At 32.2% G+C, this 21,431-nt stretch overlaps 1 protein-coding gene and 1 long non-coding RNA gene across 3 annotated transcripts in view; both read right to left on the reverse strand.

Annotated features, from left to right (window-relative positions):
* Positions 1 to 21,431, reverse strand: part of LOC128887989 (mucin-2-like) — a 92,902-nt gene that overhangs the window by 63,876 nt on the left and 7,595 nt on the right. For both annotated transcript variants that reach the window (XM_054144538.1, XM_054144539.1), the window contains exon 2: positions 15,016 to 15,106. In XM_054144538.1, coding sequence (XP_054000513.1) covers positions 15,016 to 15,105 — 90 coding nt within the window. In that variant the 5' untranslated portion in view covers position 15,106. The remainder of the gene's footprint in view (positions 1 to 15,015; positions 15,107 to 21,431) is intronic.
* Positions 1,388 to 5,064, reverse strand: LOC128888128 (uncharacterized). The gene is made up of 3 exons (XR_008460182.1): positions 4,833 to 5,064; positions 2,217 to 2,371; positions 1,388 to 2,145 (listed from the first exon to the last, which is right to left on the reverse strand). It is a non-coding gene; the product is annotated as an uncharacterized LOC128888128 (long non-coding RNA).

Genomic DNA, 21,431 nt, shown 5'->3' on the forward strand with positions numbered 1-21,431 from the left:
TCTTGTTCATGTCTTCGAGCACGGTAAATTCCAGAATTCTTCTCATAAATATCTTTCAGGAATTACATGTATAAGAAACCATAAATAGAACTCCTATAAACAATTAAAGCATTTCAAGATAGTTTCTGATGTTCAGTATGTATTTCATTTTGATCAAAAGAAAAACTATTCAATTATGCAGTGTATTTAAATTTCTTCTTTTAACGTAATTGATCTATTACAATTAAATCATATTTAAAACAACTGTATCTCAGGTACGAAAAATTTGCATATTCACCAGATCTTTGCCTTAGTTCCGAGATGTAGAACATTTTTATTAACTCCTCGAAACTATTTATACATTCTAAATAACCTGATAAAAACAATTAATAAATATGCATTCGAAATTCCCACTGCAATTTTATAAAAAAAAAAAAAAATGAATAGTTTGACACATCTCCAGAACTTGGCAACTTTCCCCTCAAAGTATTCTGCGCAGATTGTTAATTCAGCTTACCGACGAATCATCATTATATCGCGTGCCCATAATTGTTTGACTTTCATTATTCAAGGTTCCTTGGACGTATTCGTACGAATAACAATGATCTAAGGTTCCTGTGTTTCCAGAACGTTCGAGAATCCCACAAAATACGCATACTTCTTGATACATCGGGAGATTAGATTCGCATCGACAATAAAATCTCCTTTGTACCACCGCAATTGTATCTATGCTGGAGTATTTCCTCATCTTCTATGTTTACTGTTACTGCTTCTGGGTTGTTGAAATAAAGGGAAATTATTATTCTCCCATGAGGATGACGATCAGAGATAGGTAAAATTGTATTCGAATTATTTATGGCGGATTAAAAGGTAGGGTTTATTTGTTTGAATAGCTACACAGATCAAATTCTATTCTTTGATCGTGAAATTTAGTTTCAGTCAAGGATTCGAACCCTAACCCGTACCGGGTTCCGGTATTTCGTATTATAGAATAACCCATCTAACCAGGTAACACAAGACATCTGTAACCCGAGTAACCCGGTTAACTTGGTTGTATGCGCGTTATAATAATACATTAAAAACCATAGTTATTACCATGTTTCTAAACGGTAACCAATTTTATTTCAATATTGTCTGTTTTCTACTCGACTTGTCCATCCGCGAGAAAAAGGTCATGCAAGTGCTTACATTTACTCGTATTTATTACTCGTTTATTGTACTTATGTAGCAGAACGGGGACGTAAACACTTGGCCAGCCCTCTTCTTGCGGACGAATAATACATGTATTGGCATAAACAGTCACTTGAAGGAATCCCTATTTTGACCGGACGTGTTATGAGTTTTCTGGGAATTCCAACACTAGCAACTGTGACAACCAGGCGAATGATAAACATTCGTCAGTCTTGCCTTAGAACGTGTAGTGAACGTGTGTGTCTAACATTCATTATATACTCGTACATTTTAAACAATCTAGTTTCGTTTGATTTTAATATTGCCTGTAAGTTCACATATCTTTGACTTGTCTGGATGTCTAGGATGTCTTCTTCTACTAGTAACCCACTCCGAGCAGGTTAACCCGCTCTTCCTACAATTCAAGAACCGTTTCTTCGTGGTTAGTATGGGTTACAGTAACCTTCCCTTCATTAACCGGGTTTGGGTTAGGGTTCAGCAGCGGTTCGAATCCCTGGTTTCAGCTTATAAGTAAAATTCTAATTTCTATTTAACGAATCACGGTTAATAAATTGTTTAACTTAAACACGGTTTAAATTTTCAAGTCGATAACATCGATATGATACATATTTATCTACAGTATCGATGCACATGAATTCATTTGCAAACCCATCATCGCGTTATTTTCTAAAATATTCATAATTGAATTTCTCAATAGCCAATATCAGTTTCAAGTTTTGTTTATTGGAACAAATTAATTCATCCCTGAAGTATCCAAGATCTTCTCTAATATAAATCGAATGAATTCGAGGCTCTATGTCATCAACGAAAATTCAAGTAACAGAGGATTCACTGCGCTACCATAATTTCTAAAATAATCTCGTTGACGAAATGAAATCCGCTGACCTCATCCAGCCGCTTCTTCTTTTCGCGTTGCGATTGGATTGCGCAAAACCGAGCAAGGAATACGCAGTGCCGTAACACGGGAAGCAACGCCTGTAATAGATGTGTAATTTAGATTAAGGATCGCGGATGATGTGCATTAACTTTCAACGAGATCGCTCGACCTTTTCCTTCGCTGTTCAAGTGCTGTCCAACGAACGGCCGAACCATTAACCCCTTCGTGCCCGCGACTTGGTGCAGTGACCATTATTCAATTCTATGCGGTTTGCATTCGAATCGACCATTTTACTCGAACCACATAACGTGTTCGACTCTTTAGCTTGAATAAATAGAATAAATCCTTGGCATAAATAGAAAATCTAAAGCAATATTTAATATTGAGTTGATATAAAAAAAAGAGGGTGAAGAGGAACGCTACTGAGAATGTTTGAATAGGTAGAAATGTGATGGGTAGTATTAAACGAAATTGGTGTGTGTATGAAATTGACTGCATTATTTCTTTGTTTGTTTTAACGGAAGTATCAAACATTATTATTTATTTCTTTTAAGCTCTATCAGCCTGTTTGATTTCAAGAATGATATGTAAGAGCACAATGAACTAAATGATTTAAAAAATATATAATACAGATTGGATTTACGACTACCTTATTACTGCATTCAAATTAAAAAAGTAATCCGTAAAATGAAAATACGCAATTAATATAATAATAATAATTAAAAATCTTCAAAAACTGATGTGCACTGAGAACGACACGATTAGCACGAAGGATTTGAAGATTTATGTAATTCTTCATTATATAAATTTCTTCCGAGTTTCCCAAACATTTAGAAGTAAATGATTTCTTCGTAATTTGGAACCTTATGATTAATTTAATATTCCAAACTAAGCAATAACCAGGTGAACTTGTATAGTTAATGGATTTCCTTATAAGAAAATATTACGAATAAATCTTGTAAAATATTTTTAATAGACAATCCAGAAATTTCCATTACTAAATCCACAATTAAACACATTAAACAATAGAGGATCGATCCATTCATCGTATGTTTCTAAATCGATGTATTGTGATTTATTTTCCTAGTACTTTGACTTCATTGTTTTTGTCAAGACGTTGGTAAATGGGTAATAATGGATAAGATGTATTTCCACACTGTTTTAGAACGTGTAGAATTGGATGTGCTATATTTAATACGCCATGGGCGAGATGATTAAGAAACCCTCGATACGTCGACCGCTGCTTTTCGATTCGCGACTCGAGATACTCAAAGCCTGGCATATTTGCGAAACTACGAGCAACTTTCTACTTTGCACTAATCTTTCACTTCTTAAGTGATCGAACCATATTTAGAGGTGTATTGTCGCGATATTGCAAAACTTATTTTCTTGCATGACGTTGTTTCATAAATGAAGGTGAACAATGCATCGCAAAGAACCGAGCATGATTTCTTTAACTCCTTTTAAAATAGATAGTAATTAACAAGGGGGATATAATATAATACATAAAAACAATTAAAGCAAATCATGAGTCACATGAACAATATAGAATATTTTATTTAAATTATTTTATTCGTGTTTTTTAGCATTATATTCAAAGAACCTAATAATAATAATAATAATAGTATGTCCTCATTGTGAAAGACTTGAATATTTCTATAAATAGAACAGAAAATATTGAGGAAATCAGTGAAGTATTTAATATTAATTCCCACACTTTGTATAAATGTCAAGATGAAACTATACGCTATAAGCTAAACAGAATAATACTCATTCTGTCATGTTCCATCATTTTACTGCCACCATTGTGATTTGGAAATAGTGATCGCCAATTGAGAATCTAGAGGCAGTGGGCGTTCAAGGATGAGCCACCTTGTGTTCTAGGATGCATTTTATGCGATATAAAAATTTCGCAATTGCTACTAAATAGTGTTATATAACAGGACGCTATAAATAAATGTGTTAATGTGCTCTTTGCTATAAAAGGATTCCTTCATAAACGTTAAAAACGTTATAGTAGGTATTTACTAATGTAAAAAAGCTTTATGATACACCGAAAACTGATTACTTAAACAGAAAATTTTGGTAAACGTGTATTCCAAGATCCATAAAATTTTTATTATTAAATGGCCAAATGTCGCTTATGCCAGTCTTGCAATAAAATTCTACATTTTAAATGTCAGAGTTATAGGCAATAAAGGACCTTTCAATATTTTTATTTATACAGAATAAAGTCAGCAAACGGCAGAAATTCAGTGAAAATAAAAATTTACTTGTTCCATTGAATAAACGTTATGAATGAACTGCTACACTTTGATATTATTAGGTTGTCCTAATAAAAAAAACTCCTGCACTTAGTTATTCTTTGTGTCAGAATTTATATAAATAGACAACCTAATCTCTCAAAAGTTGATGTTACATAGTAATAGAGCAAAATGGATTCTACACAATTCAGTAACATAACATAAAACATAAGATATTCTATACATAATGATTATTAATAAAACGGAAAAAAATTTTGCGACAACCAAATAACATTTATCTATTATCTTAATAAGATCTCTACTCAACGCTATATTTTTATTTCCCTTGTATTTGTTCTTATTTCTTCACTTTTGTTTGCACAACTTCATTCAATAATTCATATCACAATTTTAATTAAACAAATAACGATCAAAGAGTTCATAGTTTACTCGTTGCTCGAAATTTGTACCTGCATAAACTATTTCACCTTTTTCTGCTTTCATACTAAAGAAGACAAGTAAAGATTGCCGTAAATGTTTACCTTCCCTCGCTGACGATACAAGTGAAAACGAAATTGACAAGTGATGATTCGCAATGTCCCACATTTCACTAGCAACCAAACCGTTTACACCTTTGGAAACATGTAAGTGCTTTATAACAACAAGAAAGTCGGTCGACGGTTATCTTTGCTTGAATGCGTTCCCTCCTTATTTCGCGAAGTGTCGCCAGTTCGAGAAGAATCAGCGAGATAAAACTTTCGCGATCTGTGTAGAACGTTGCCAAACGATGAACGATAAAATTATGAAACTTGAAACGCTTCCAAAGTCCGTAAAGATTCTTAAATAACGCCATCTTGACAGCGACAAAACGGAGTATATTCATGAATTTTTTTGTAACAGTACTGTACGCCTGACCGAAATTAACATTTTAGCGCGAGTGAAACATGTGACATGGAGTCAGATGGAAATTTTTATATGTACGTTAAACAATAAGCTAATAAAATGGCCTTTATTTCAGGCCTAACTGTGTCTGAGGATCTTAAACTTGTCAGATGGTAATGTTTATGAGTGTAGTCTCTGTCCTTTGACGAATAGAATATTTAAAATTTCTTAAATTATACGAATTATAGCATTTATTTGAAAACAGTAGAGGAACAACTTTGTATACTGAATTTAGTTTGATTTCTGGAAAGCAGCAATATGTTATTGACACTCTGGAAATTATTATTTTAAATCAGAGGATGGGCGATACTTTTATCTAAATTGAAACTTCTAATCATGAATAAAAAATACAACTGTTTATTTTTTTTATAGTAAACGAACCCCTTTAATCCACTTTCTTTGAGTTTATAGAAAATATTCCGTGGTTGATCAGTTGCATCTAGAAACAAAAATTTGATTAAATTGAAAAACAAATACGAAATTATTTAAAAATTAATACTGGCACATTTTATACAGCTACTACAATTATTAATATCAATCTAATAATTTCAAAATGACAAGAATTTAGAAAAGAAGTCTACAGAGAACAATGAGTTGACACGATAATTCTAATTGCATTATTTCTCGTAGCGTGGTGTTAAAAATGGTCTTTAAATAAATCACTGACCGTGAAATTCATCAGTAAGAAAAGCCATAAAAACGGTCACTTTTCGGCTTGCACGAGGATTGAAACAGTCACGTATCCGCTCATATCCAATTAATTACCCACTTCTAGGATAATTACGAGCAGAACGTTGTTACTCGAAACCGACTTGTCTCTTGTTTTCGCAAATAAAACGTATCTAACGAGCGTGAGACGCCGTATCGAAATATAGAACAGATTATCCTGCACAATGCGCTCGCGATATAAAGTTTAATAAGCTGGTGACATTCGAGTCCTATGTAACGGGTAGACCATACAAAATTTATCGTTGCAAAAGTTTCATGAAAATCCCTATGAATTCATGTATTATTCGGAATTTAGTTAATGAAAAAAATAATCTAATCTAAAGAAGAAATTGTATATAGCATAGTTAGTAATGACAAAGTGCAGTAATTAATAAAAAAGAAATGTGTATTTGAAATAGGTGAAAATATAAATAAAATCAAAGAATCCATAGATTTTTACTTTAGTTTGATAAACAAATAATTATTAGAATAAATTAGAGAAAGAGAAATTCAACACTTCAATCTATCACTTGTTTATTATTATTTTTCTCTTTTAAGCCTCTAATGAAATAATATCAACATTGGAATGAAATTTTTTAAATGCTTGATTTTTTTAATACAGATATTTTAAAGTTTATCGTTAAACTGTGAACTAAAGACGATAACCATTTCATAATTTGGTTTATCTGATGAATTTCTTGTTCTATATAATTTAATAATAATATAATAATATTATCCTGTGAAAGTCTTCCATTTAAACTTAAACATTGAGTTCCTAATAAACTGTACTGCTCAAAAAGCCAAAGACTCCTCATTCTTTAAATCGTTTTACATTGGTATGACAAAGTATAATACTGCGATACATAAAAACGGAGTCCATGTAATGTATCGTATATAAATTAATCTAAAATGGAAAAATGTGTACAAAGTCGTAGAGATTATAAAACATTTTACGATGTTTTGTGCAAAAACCGGTCAGAGGATTGTACACCCATTTAAGTTCCGGAAGTTCTGCTTTCCTGTATATAAAGAGCATGTGGTGAGAGATTACACAATGTACAACTTGTTACTACAGAGGGCAAAATAGATTTTTATTTTATACCTTCTACAATTTTTTAGAAATTCCCCACAATATAATGTATATTCTCTTTTTAGATTCAAATTATCATTTTTGTATAGCCTAGAAGATAACTAAACACAATTAGTCGAAAACGTGAAACAAAAGTAATGAAGTGCTTGTTACAAATACATCCTACGTTATTCATTTTAATATAACACGCTCCTAATGATTTTAATTACTAAAGTACATAAAAATCAAGGCTAATATTAAACAGGTTCCCTTAATTTTGAATCACTTTTAGTCTCTAGGAACATGACAATTGAATTTTTTAAATTAATCGTGTAAAGAAGTGTGTTAATTTTGTTATCTGCACCAAAAAAAAAAATGTAATTATAGATACAATAGTAATAGAAATACAACACAGTTGCAGTCGAATAAAAGGAACTTGATACTTACAAACATGACAATTGAATTTACTAAATTAATCGTGTAGATATGTATACTAATTTTGTATCTGTACCGAAACACTGTAATAAATTTATTGGTAATAGAAATCAAATTCAGATGTAATAAAATAAAAAGAACTCGATGTTCATAACCATCACAATAAGATTTACTAAAGAAATATACTAATTTTGTGTCTAGACCAAGAAATTATAGTAGATGCAATATTAATAAAAATACGATACAGCTGTAATAGAACAAGCGGAACAAAATATTTAAAGCTCGTCGCCTTATCGTACTCGAAGAACGAACGACCTCAGCCCTTGCTCAGCCATCGCTAATCGTCTATTCTTTAGTCAGGTTTGCATCAATGTTGCTATTCAATAACACGCATAATCGTGTCCGGTTGAACCGTCGACCCTATCTGCGTTCTATCCCGCGCCCAGCTACGACTGAATCGCAGCGACACCAGCTCCCCAGTTATTCGTCATTAGAACATATTAGAACCGACTGGAAAATCGCGAGTTAACGACCACCCGTTGTATCATACGTTACGAGAGACCGGCGCACGACTAGGCGTGGTCCACGCGAACCTGCAGTCTCTTTCCTTCTTCCTTTCTTTCCCACCCCGACCATTTCTATCTATGGGTCTCTCGACTGTCTGCTATCAAGGCACTTGAAAATACGATACACTTGCGGACTCGTTCAATCGTGAAGGCGGGTCCAAGCTTACTGCTGAACCGAACGTTGCAGTCGAGATATAGGGACATTGCAGGACATTGCAAGACATTGCAACGTTTCAAGAAAAATTAGACGTGAGAGTTTTGATGATGAAAATGTTGGATCGTAAGATCTAGATAAAGAGAAGCACGGATTGTCGTTCATTCCAACGTTTAAACAGAAATTAGATGTGACAGTTTTGATGATAAAGATGTTGAATCGTAAGCTTTAAATATAAAAGCATAGATTGTCACACAGAGCAAAGTTAAATAAAAATTGGACGTGAGAGATATTTAATGACAAAAATGTTGGATTGTAAGCCTTAGATAAATAAAGGCATAGATTATCATTTATGGTCGTCCTGAGCATTAAACAAAAATTAAACGTCAGAAAGTTTTGACAGTAAAAATGTTGGATTGTAAGCTTTAGATAAATGAGAGCGTAGATTGGCACTCATGGTCCTTCTAAACGTTAAACAGAAATTAGATGTGAGAGAGTTTTAACGATAAAAATGTTATATCGTAAGCCTTGTATAAATAAAAAAAATAGATTGCCACCCATGGCATCCTAAGCGTTAAGCAAAAATTAGAAGCCAGATTTGATGATGAAAATATTGGACAGAATTCTTGAATAGAAATAAGAAATAATAGCATACATTGTTATTCATGGGCCTTTCAGGGGTTAAACAAAAATCCGATGCGAAATAATTTTGATGACTAAAACGTTGGACTGCAATCTTTAGATAGAAGTGAGAAATGAATCTATCCAATGTCATCCATGGTACTTCCAAATATTTTCAGTGAAAAATTTTCATATATTAGAGAAAGAAGATTAGACAAAAATTGGAAATGGAAGAGTTTTGATGATAATATCGTTGGACTGCGATCCTTGGATTGTTAGCCATGGACAATCCAAGAGTTTTTAGTACAAGATTCCCAACCTTAAAATCTTTGGTCCTCCTCAGTAATTTTAAAGAATACCATTCTAAAATTTCTAACTAATCTCTACTTTCTTATTAATTTCTAAAATAGCGCATAGTTTTACTAATTAAGTAGAAACTCAATAAAATCCGTCGCCAATAACCAAACAGTAGATGTGACGTTAAATCAACCATTAAAAAAAAATTTTTTAAAGATTTCAAATTTAATATTCAACCATTACGAATATCCTCTGCACAAAATATTAAAATACCCCAGTATTCCAACAGTAGGACTATTACCTACTCGACTTCTGTTCGACAAACACCAATTTGAATCACTGAAGTGTATACTTCTTCAGCGAATTACGTAAGAAGACGGTGTTTTAAGCCATAGGTCATACCTTTCCTATCCAATCTAATTCGCAAAAATAAACAAAAGATCTCGGTAAACCTAGGTCCACATACTGTAATTTCCAGGTTAAACGCGAATGCTCCCTTGAGTAATCCCAGCACAGTTTCGTAACAGGGATGGACGCGCAGGCGCGTCCAGAGATACTTCCGGTATTCGCGTGCAGCTGTCTGAAACGTTTCGCTAACATTTCTCTGGTAAGGTGAGAACAGGGAAGAACCGTTACGAAAGCTAACGAAATTAAAAATCGAGAAACGAAAGGACTTTAATTGATACAATCATTAAGGATCCAATACGAGAAGTATCAATATTATACAATCGTCAGTTTGAAGAAACACTAATAAATCTATAAGAGGAGTATTCCTAGAATTCAGTACAGCTGGAGTATGAAGTACTTAAACTAATTTCTATCTATCATTTACAGTGTTCGCGGCGATGGGATGATTAGGAATACACAGCTCGAGAAAGTGAAACGAATTGGTTCGCGGTAAATTATTGAAGATATATTGAATTCGAGAGCAATATCGAACCATGAAAAATACACGCGATTGATTCGCCTCTGTTTCGAATAATTTATCTTAAATGCTCTGGTAATTATCACGGTTAAATAAATATGCAACGTTGAGTTCCCGTTACTTCTGTTTACGATCAAAACTTTCCAATCGCTGACACGTGGCTAAAGTCCGCGCGTTATGACTTGCAGAATATGAAAGGATCCGCGGTGGTAATTTTTTAACCTAGGAACACGTTTCGATAACCTTTTGCGTTGAAAGCACCAACGAGAACGTTCGGGATCTTCTTCGTTATTGCGTTACGAACAATTATTGAGAGATCGTCAACTGGACGATGACCGTAACTTCATTGCTTCGTTGGACTGCAATCCTTGGATTGTTAGCCATGGACCATCCAAGAGTTTTTAGTACAAGATTCCCAACCTTAAAATCTTTGGTCCTCCTCAGTAATTTTAAAGAATACCATTCTAAAATTTCTAACTAATCTCTACTTTCTTATTAATTTCTAAAAGTAACTTCGTTACTTCATGTTCTCTGGAATATTTACTTTCACGTAACATTTCAGAATGTGCTAAGATTGACATGTATCTCGACTCGGTGAATATGTGGGTCATCGATCGTCGTTAGATGACAGTTAAACGTATCGTAAATTTTTATTCATATTTGAAAGCAGCAGTAAGTAAAGTAATTGATTCATTAGTATGTCATCATAGTCGATTTAATTTTATATTCAAAGCGTTTGACTTGACAACTTAATTCCACCTTGGTTTCGATAAATAACATCTATTGAAGTAACGAAGTAAAAATATCTTCAGGGGATAAAAGGTATATTAAAATATATTATGCTGAGGAAATTAATTAATATTCTAAAAAAATGATGAAGCAGAGTTACGTTGCAGAAACATTTACTGGATAATATCAATACTCAATATCGGAATGAAATATTGCTATTATTGAAAGAATTAAAAGTATAGAAATGTAAAATATGATACGTTTAAAAATTATAACTATTGTGAAAATAACTGATTAAATATGTACGTATGTATTGAAGTGTGTACATTATATTATTTTGTTAATGTTACATTAATAACAAGACTGCAAACGTTTACGCAAATTCATGCTATTACAGATACAGATAAAAATTTGAGATTTCAATCAAGGTACGTCTTATTTTCTAAATGCAACATGTATTTTATTCTTAATATTTTATATATTTTTACATTTATGCACACTCTGATACGTTTTTCCATATTTTCACTCGCTATAAATACATAACCATCCGCAGTCTATAATTAGCATTCAATTATAATTCAATATTAATACGAAATAAAACTAAGAACTGTATAAATTAGCTATAAAAATTCATAATTAATTCGTGTAAAACTATATAACCGAAAAGAAATGTTTGCAATGAAAGAATTTAAAATACATTCCATTGCAAGCACGTTTCGCTACCGATCGAAAAAGGCGATTAGAAACGAATTGATGGTGTATTAGATATATAAACACTGTATCTGCTCTATAAGCTAAAGTAGCTATACTTCCTACCTTCTCTTCACAGTTTCTCACGCACGCTTTGTTTTCACTTTTTCCATTGGAATGATCTGATGTAACCGCAATAATAAAATGTAAAACTTATCGAACAGGTAAACGAATTGGAATCTGAGTTGTCCGAATGAATCAAATGAATCCTAACGAGAACTCCGTTAGGTCGAGAAAATTATTAACAACGGTAGCTCAATACACAAGTGCAAGTGAATATGAAAATAAATGAAAATTTGTATTTTATTTTTAATAATATTTGAAAACAAAACAAAATGGTTTTAGAGCAATATATAAAGTAGATTTACTAACTATGACTTTTCGATCAAATTGTTATTATTTTATACCTGAGAATCTTTATAAATATATAGAAAAAAATTATATAAGTAATATATAATTTTAATGCACATATTATATATTACAATATAAATTTTCTATATCTACATAAAGATTCTGAGATCTTTAATAGGAATATTCTTCTACTTGTTAAAATAAAAATGTATAACAAATTTATAATTCTACTGCTATGTACATCACACCGATCTCTACTTGTCTTTTTCACATTATTCTTCATGGTTTTGCACGTCAATTCTTTAATACTTCATTTGGAAGCAGTAATGCTGTACTAATTTCTGTGAATACTGTATTTTCACTTCATCCTGTATTATTTAAAGTGACACAAAGAGGGCCATGATACATTCGTGAATACTAATGAATATACAGATATTATGAATTTATAACAAATGAAAATACTTAAAAATATAAAATATCAACTATAACGAATAGAATGGGTGTTATATCATTTAGAGAATAAAATGAACTTTTATTGAAATTTCAATTCCTTTCCTATATCTGTGAGAAATATTAATTTGCATAAACATTCGCAGTCTCCTAGTAAATTAGAATAGTAAAATCCCATTTCCTTTTTTCTTCTCAAACAGTAAAGGTGCAGCGAGCTCTATGTCCGATTCAAACGCAAACAAAACAATCGCACCACCATTAACACTAATTTTATGGAAAGCTGAGTCAACGATTCAAGACACTTTCTATGACGAAATGGTCGAAGAAGAACGTCTATCCCAATCTCACGAGCAACGCAATTAATTTCCTTTCCTGTCACAATTTTGTTTTTCTTGGCATCTTCGCCGGCGATCCTTTCGAACCATTTCTTACGTACAAACGATTTTGAAATGCTAGGTTACCAATATAAGAATCCTGAACTCTTGGTGAAAACTGCTAATTTCAGGTTGGAATTGATCCACTTCGAGCGTGAATCGCATCCACATGATCGACTTCACTTTTCTGACATGACGTCTGCTACATCGCATGACGCTGGTCATTCTACTTTACCAAGAATCTAGATGAAACTATCAAAGAACCATATTCGAGGTACACTGCTAGCCATAAGTATTAGAATCTGCATAAAATGTAATATTTATGACAGAATAACATCTTTCATTTTCTGGGTATTATTGAAATACACGTTCAACTGTAAATATTTATTGTACTACTATCACGGTTAATTTATAACTAGGCTGCAGATTCTTACGCATTCATAGGAAATCCTAATGTGCAAGAAATTACAAAATGCACAAAGTATACAATAGTATAAAAGAATATTGAGAAAGTTCATATTATGATGTTTACAGAGTAAATTAAATTCCTATTAAGGTTCAAATTTTCCTAGATACGTATATAATTATTTTATTTTGCATAAAGGTCCGCACTCTTTTTATAACTTCATCGCATTTTATTTGTTACATAAGTTTGCCACGTCGTTGGTAAACGACGCGTCGTTTGCGTTAATCAAATTAATATATGAAATTTACCAGTAAGTGTTATAAAAATACAAGCAATCACTCTTTCTACAATCTTTTCTCACCTTTCTGGCAAAGTTAATATAACGTCGCTGTAAAGTTTCTGTAGTTTTTTTTATTAAATGTAAGCACAATTTGTGGCACGAACATGGGGAATATACTATTAATATGTACGAAGAATATTATATCGTTAGGTTGTATTTCCTCGAGTCATATTAAATTTATGTGTAGTATATATTAAAATGAAATTTAATGGTATGGAAGTAATAATTAGTTAATAGAGATTTTAGTTTTGTTTGAAGAGGGATTTATGCAAGAGAACGACCCAAAGCAGACGTCAAAAAATTGCAAAGGCTATTTAGAGAAATTAGAATATCAAAATGAACTGAAAATTATTCATTGGTCACCACAATTACTGATCCTCAACCTTATAAAAAGAAATATGAGATATTCTTAGAATTAATTCACGCAGGCTGTCCTGATACTTATGATCGCCTGTGTGCGTGACTTAACGACAGGAAACGAAGAAAACGCATCAACGTCATCGATTATAAAACCCGCGAAGATTTCCCTTTCGATGACTCGTCGTGGACCATCTCTACAAATAACTTCCTTTCCCGGTCGTTAATTACGCGCATGCATCTTCAATTAGAGGAGCTATACAAATTATAAGAATTAAACCGTTCCAGCGACTCGGCAGCCTTCGCAAAAGAAGGAAGGAAATATTAGCGCCCCTCCCTTACTATATTAATCGCAACAGGGTATCCTTGACACAGAATTGACGTACTCCTGAATTGTACTTTGGTAGAAAAACGAGAATCGCGAATTCGTCGGTGAAAGACACCGGATCCGTGATCTGCAAAACCACTTAGCTGGTGGTTTCTTAAATTCCATGTATTATCTGGAACTCGGTGACAATTCTTGAAATTTATCACTGCACGTAGTGCGAGATTTGTGGAATGACCATTTTTTTACTTATTGTATCTGGCGGCATCTCGAGAATAAAAATGAAATGCAAGTACAAGAATCGCATTATATCGCAGCAGGGTGAAAGGACGAGGTTCAATGGACAAGGCTGTTGTAAAACCCAACCCAGTAATTTATCCTTAAAATCTTCCTTTGTTGCGTTACTAAATTAATTTATCAATGAATATTTCGAAAAAGTTAGTTTGTATTTTAAGATAGTATCTTTCAAGATTTTCACGTTTACTGTTATTTGTCATATGTCTGAGAAAAGAAGTATGGCAATTTGCAAACAAATTTCAAAACATTCCTAAAGTGTTCAAGCGATGCTAATGACATAACGCTATTTTTAAATATCTTAGATATTATTTCAGAGTACATGTTTATGTAAATCATAATTCATTAATGATAAATGCTTGTAAGTGATATTTTTTGAAACAACCTGTACGTATGTTACAAATAAATATACAGTCATTCAAGTTATTAAAGAATGAAGTCTACATTTGTGTACAATAAGCAGTGCTATTATATACAATTATATAAATATTATACACATTTGAATACTTTATTCTTAATAGTATGCACTTGTGTACTTTATTCATAGTAACATATATTTATATACTTTTTTGAATAGCTAAATCAATTGCTAAATTCGAATTATTACAATTTTTACGAAAATTGCCACTTACCTGAGTACTGCGTTCACGAAGACCTTCGGTCGTGACGAAAAGCAGCACCACCAATGCCACCACCGTGCACCACGAAAATCTCCGCGCCATTCTAAACAATAAAGAACAACTACATAAAATAAAACTATCTAAACAATACCCAAAAATTCAAATATTATTAAGCCACAATAAATATTAAGCATTCAGAGACCACATTAAATTTTCATATTCCCTCTAACGCAACTTTCATCGATTAAACGCACTTCAAAATGTAAATTAAGACCTTTTAAAATAACTAATTGGAAAAATTCTTTCTGTAGTTTTCTTTGAAATCTTTTTCTATTTGTAGCACCAAGTGTGCGCACATGGAAAATTTGTAGGTACACGCAAAAGTCAAGCACCGCCGTCTGGATTTAAATTCACTTTTACTCGTGTAATTCTTGGTCTGTTAACGATGCCTGTAATTCCCCGCAACTATGCTCCACGCAAGAGAGCACCTATGTGATCATAGCTTCGCAACTGGAACCACTTAGCAACGTAATTAAAACACCGTAATTTCTGCGTCGGACAACAGAAAGGTCTTCTTAAAATTACCTCTGATATTAAATTATCCCGCGTTCTTGTATTACTTGGAGATTGTATTTTTACATCATCAAGGGTGAATACGCAATTACCCCCTTTGTCTCCGCATCAAATAGATCGATCGAACCGTATTTATATCTTACATTATTGTGTCAGAACGCCTTCATCCCTCTGACACTCGATTAAAAATAACTGGGGAAATACTTAGTCATGCAATAACATTGCAAACGTTACTCTCTAATGCTTATCCTTTTTCGATGATAAAAAGCAAATTTTATTTAATTAACAAACATACTTTTCCTGAATATGGCGTTTGTTATTCTACGATTGAATATTACCTCGAGTCCTCTTAAATACATAATTCATGCTGCATACAGGAGTGTCGAAAGAAGAGATAAAATCCACTTGGATAATATCACGTCCGCTTTACTAAAAGGTATAATCATGAGCTACTTTCTTGGAAGATGAATGGAAACTTAGAATGAATAATAATCGTCTTATTTAGGAGAAGAATTTCTGCTATTTAAATTAGATAGGCTACTATAACGAGGACAAGAGACACCGAATGCAAGTGGTCTAATGATATTACTGAGCAAAATGAAGATTACATTGTTAGATTTAATCATAATTATTCTGTAATATACAGGAAATAACAAATAGTTCAATGCTTTGCTAATTAAATTAAATATGTTATTATAATCAGAAGAAGAGAACCTTATTATATTTTCAGATTTAATTATACTTATTCTACAGCTCAACAATGTTTGCTAATTACATTAAATTTTCTATTATAACCAGGAAAGTAAGTCTAAAAGGAAACGACTTAAAAGTGAAATACTTTTAGATTTAATTGTAGTAATTCTTTAATGTACTTGAAATAACAAATAGTTTAATGTTTTGCTAATTAAATTAAATATGTTATTATAATCAGAAGAAGAGAATCTAAGAGCAAACAACCTAATGACACTGCTGATCAAACTGGAGATTATTTTTTTAAGATTGAATTATTGTTATTCTCAAATATACCAAGGAATGCAACTAGACATTTAATTCTCATTGTACATTTTCTTGCGGTTTGAAGCTTTCTGATCGATCACTGTGCCGCAGTTATTTCCTCAGTCTCAAACGGTAACATCTCGAAAGGAGGCCAAGGCTTAATTCATACCAGCAGAAAAGATTTAAAAATGCCCATAGCTCGTCCCCACCCTACATAATGGAAACCTGAACCTGCCGTGACATTTCCCAAAGCGCACCACCTGTACCGGTTTGCGAAAAATACATCGACTATCAAAATCATGTGAAGTAATCTTGTTGCACGATTGCAAGTTCGTTACTTTCTGCATTGAAAATATTTTATTTGAAACGGATATAAGAAGTATTAAAACTGTTCTAAATAATCATTTCAGTCTTTTACTTCCACAGAAGTTATTTAAAATAATAGAAATAATTGAAGTTTAGAACTATTTTTTATTGAAAAAATTATACAAATTTTTACATATATAGAGCAATTAAATTGACGATCATGAAATGTTCGTAAAATAGTAGTCAGGTTTATAAATAAAATGTTCAAATCATTATTTAACTTTTGTAACTTTGTTTATCCACACATGGAAATTGGATTCCACGCTTTTAAATAGAACGTCCAGCATCTAATTTCAGAATTGGAACTCAAAGTTACATAAATGGATTGCTGAAGCGTCGTGCATGCATTATCGATTGTCGAACTGAATAGCCAGTTCGCAAAGTAGGCTTAATGGATCGTTTGAAATAATACTTATTTTATAAATAGCTCATTAACAGTTAATTTTGAACTCTTTCCAATTCGACTATCAAACTTTACTTTATACTCGAACAAGTTACAGTTTCTCTTTAGAATATAAGTTTCTCGATAAGATTAAGTAAGAATTAGTAATGAGAAAGGTTAAGTGAATGTAGGAAGAAACATTAAAGAACAGAGGAAGGAAAGCAAAAGACTTACGAATACTTAATTAGTGTGTAACATGTTCAATTGATTTCATGCAGATACTGTTTAATCATTTTTTTCAAACAACAAACAGTAGAAATGGAAACTTGTCAAGGAAGGTGAATCACCTTGTACGGCATTACTCATTATTTTACTAATTTTTCGTACTTTAAGGTAGCAAATTTGATATAATTTAATTTTTGAAGTCCTTCGATGAAAATTTTGAAAGGACGAATGGGAGAATGACATCGAATAGCTTAGAATGCTTGAAATACACAAACAGAGGTGGATGACCGAAATCGACACTATAAAAAACCGGTATCTAAGGATTCAAGGTTCAACAAACGGTGATCTAACGCGACCGTCTGAGGTACGCGGGAAAATCGTGATGATCGTGAGTTCTCTCGATCCTCTTTCCTCCTCTTCCTCGAAGATCGACGAGAGTAGTGGAGGAAGATCAAGATCAACCGTGGATCGACGACCGTACTCGAAATACCGTTAGACTCGATTGCGTTGCATTATGATTCATTAGCATCGCCCATTCAGGTTCTGCTCCTCCATTTTTTTCGCATCCAAACCCCGCTACCTTCTGTAGCATAATTTACAAAGTCACTTTTCATTTCTTTTTACGACGCATTCCTTCCACAGCGTATCTTTTACGAGTCGAAAACGTAGAATAATGGGATAATAATTATGGAGTCTCAGATAAGCGATTTATTTGTGTTTTGACACTTTATTTTAGGGTCATCAGTTTTATTATGGTTATCATTGACATTGTATCGCTTCTTAAACGTTTTGAGTGATCTCGGGTAATTGATTTTTATTAAAGAGGAGCAATTTCATAATGCTATTCGAACAAATAATTGAATAATAAATTAAGCTTGGCTCGATAGTTATATTTTCTTATAATTGTAGATTCCTTACATATGTTTTCATATTTTTAATTAACTCAATACAATGTACAGGTAAATACTTCTAGCTTTTTATTTCAGAGAGTTAATTATTTCTTTCTATATTATAATTATTTTTAGCGAATTTATTTATATACCAATGTATTAAATTCATTGCATTATTAAAATGTAATAATTAATGGCATTTATAGGGTCTAAGAAAGACTGACTCTAAGAATTAAAACGTAAATAAATAATAAATTGTTAAGATTGCAAAATGATCGTCCTTTAATTTAGATACACACGAGCTTTTCGATTATTACTTAACGTGAAATGAAATCTTACTATACGAAACTTCGTTCTCTAAATGTAATTCGAGAGTTCGACAGGTACGAACACTTGACTTGCAGAGTTGATTGACTTTCACTAAACAGATCTTGGCATGAATCATTCTTTGTTCGTTCCGCATTTATGAACTTATATCAACGATTACTCTTGTGTGACGACTATCACTCCTCACTAGTCAGTCAATCCAAACGCCATTATATCGTCTGTTTTCAAGCACAATTGAAGTTTCAATTTAAATGTTCATCGTACAGTGTAAGCAATTTTAACTTGTGGAGATGTAACATTAAACTTTCTGTAGAGAGTTAGCAAAACTACAAGAACGTAATTCGGTTTTTCTATTTACTAATTCAGACTAAAAGTAAAGTTTCGACAACTGAATTTAAGAAAAGAAATAAATAGATGTTAATTAAAGTAATATCCAAAATGTTAGAATGTTTCCCTGTCAGCCTCTAAAACAGAATTTTATGAAAACGAACTCTTCTATTATATAGAAACATTTTATTCCTTTCACATTTTGTATTATTTAAGCAGTGAAATGAAAACCTACGTAATCTATGATCTACAAATTGTAACAAGTAATTATAATGTGACATTTTTCCTTATTCCTGAATGTGTACAGAACTTTAGAGTAGGTGGAAACGAGTCCCCCAAGAGACTAATCATATTCACGCCCATATTTGTGCCCACGCACAAATTTTCAAATTGCTACGATAACGAAAAATTAAACGAAGTTCGATCAATTATAGTAAGCGGAAAAGAAGTTCGTTAAAAACGTTACTTATTAACGATTAAACGTCGTTGTTACAGTCGCGAAAGGAGACCTACTAATTCGTTCATAACGTGTTACGATCGCCAGCTAAAAACGTTCCCCGGAGCACGATTCCAGAGCCGATTCCTTTCCACGATCGTTCGTGCGCACGAATCGGTTACGCGCGAATCGAAAGTAAATTCTCCTCGACTCTATATACAGCTGCAAGTATCAGGTTGTGCCTGCGATTGTGAAGCATATTCCGTACTGGACAATTGCGTGAATATTTCAATCTCCATGAACTATTGGATTGTGTTCAAATTTATAATTGGCAGATAAAATAAAACATTTTGGCAAAATGTTATTTTAGATAAAAGAAAAAAAAGAATTTTGTATTTTTCAAAATACTCTATTTGCCTCTTACCTTTAATCTACATTTTATTGTTTTTTAATCTTTGAAGGGATGAATTTTTAATGAATTTTCTTTTACTTTAATTGGATACACACAAACCAAAGTAATTTTTATTTATTAATCGATTGTAATCTGCCTTACTTTATCATGGAATATGCTTTAATTCTAAAAGGTATTGTGATTATAAGTAATGATAATTTCAATATACAAGCAAACGTACACACATGTATCTACATTCCTTAAGAAGTTAAGCTTCAGAAATAGAATGTCAAATACATGGAAAACAGCATATTTAATATCATCTTTATTTTAATCGATAGGCAAAAGCTGGAAGGACAGCTCAGCGATGGTTTCACGGTTCAAAAATGATAATTCCGACTTTCAGATTCATGTTCCGGTCATATGGTTGAGTTTGATGAAGACCGATTGAATCGGTTTATTCACGAAAATCCGCGTCAATCGACCAGGGAATTGGCTGAACCAATTGGTTGTGGTTGTAAGACTAGCTGAACAAATTGTTTGTAGTACTATGTAACATTTTGCCAAAATATTCTATTTTATTTTAAAAATTAAATTTAAAAGTAATCGTCATGATTTATGGCACTACTCGATACATTTACGTTCCAAGCATAAAAATAGGTAATTAATTTATTTGATCTTAAATTGGATAAACTGACATTTATGTATAATTGATGATGTAGAAACAAGTGTCTTATGGAAGTATATATTCTTTGAAAATGAAATATTTTTGAAAATTTGCACAAATATTTGAATTGCTAGACTTCCCAATGCAATATTTAATTTTCATTTGTTAATAGATTCAAAGTGCTACAAATAACACGTTTCTCTCCATGACTTGAATATCCTGATAATAGTAAAACCTATTTTAAAATTAAGGAATTTTATTTTCTGGAGAACGTGTATTATAGTAAAATGGCCAGCACTATTTTACTACATTGTTGTATTTTATCCGAGTTGAATGATAAAAATAACTGCGAATTTTTGTTTATCCTTTTCTGTGTGCAGACAACAAGCCGTTAATCCCTTTAATAACAGTGGTTGAACTATCGATCTATCATCACTTTAACATTTAGGAGCTACTAGCACAATAATTAAAGAAGAATTAATTGAATTTATTAAATTGTTTCTTCTGAAGTTTCGTACTATATTGTGCTTACTATATTACGCGCATAGCTTAATGTATCTTGTACCATTGTATTTGTAATGTTCTTTTAGAAGTTGTTTATTAAAATTAATTTGTATTAGACGAATTATCCCCAATAATAAAGAGCACAAAAGTGAATAATTTATTTATATATCCCAAGGGGCCAATATTGGGCATCTTTAGTCTAGGTATTATTAAATATTTGATATGTATTTGAGTTGAATCATTATATTTGTACAACAACAAGAGAAAAAGAACTGATTTATCAAGAAAAATATAGGTAGCATTAAGGCACTAAATAGTTGTATTTCTAATGTCAATATGCACAG

This window comes from Hylaeus anthracinus, unplaced genomic scaffold (assembly GCF_026225885.1).
Source record: "Hylaeus anthracinus isolate JK02 unplaced genomic scaffold, UHH_iyHylAnth1.0_haploid 11989, whole genome shotgun sequence".
NCBI classification, from domain to species: domain Eukaryota; kingdom Metazoa; phylum Arthropoda; class Insecta; order Hymenoptera; family Colletidae; genus Hylaeus; species Hylaeus anthracinus.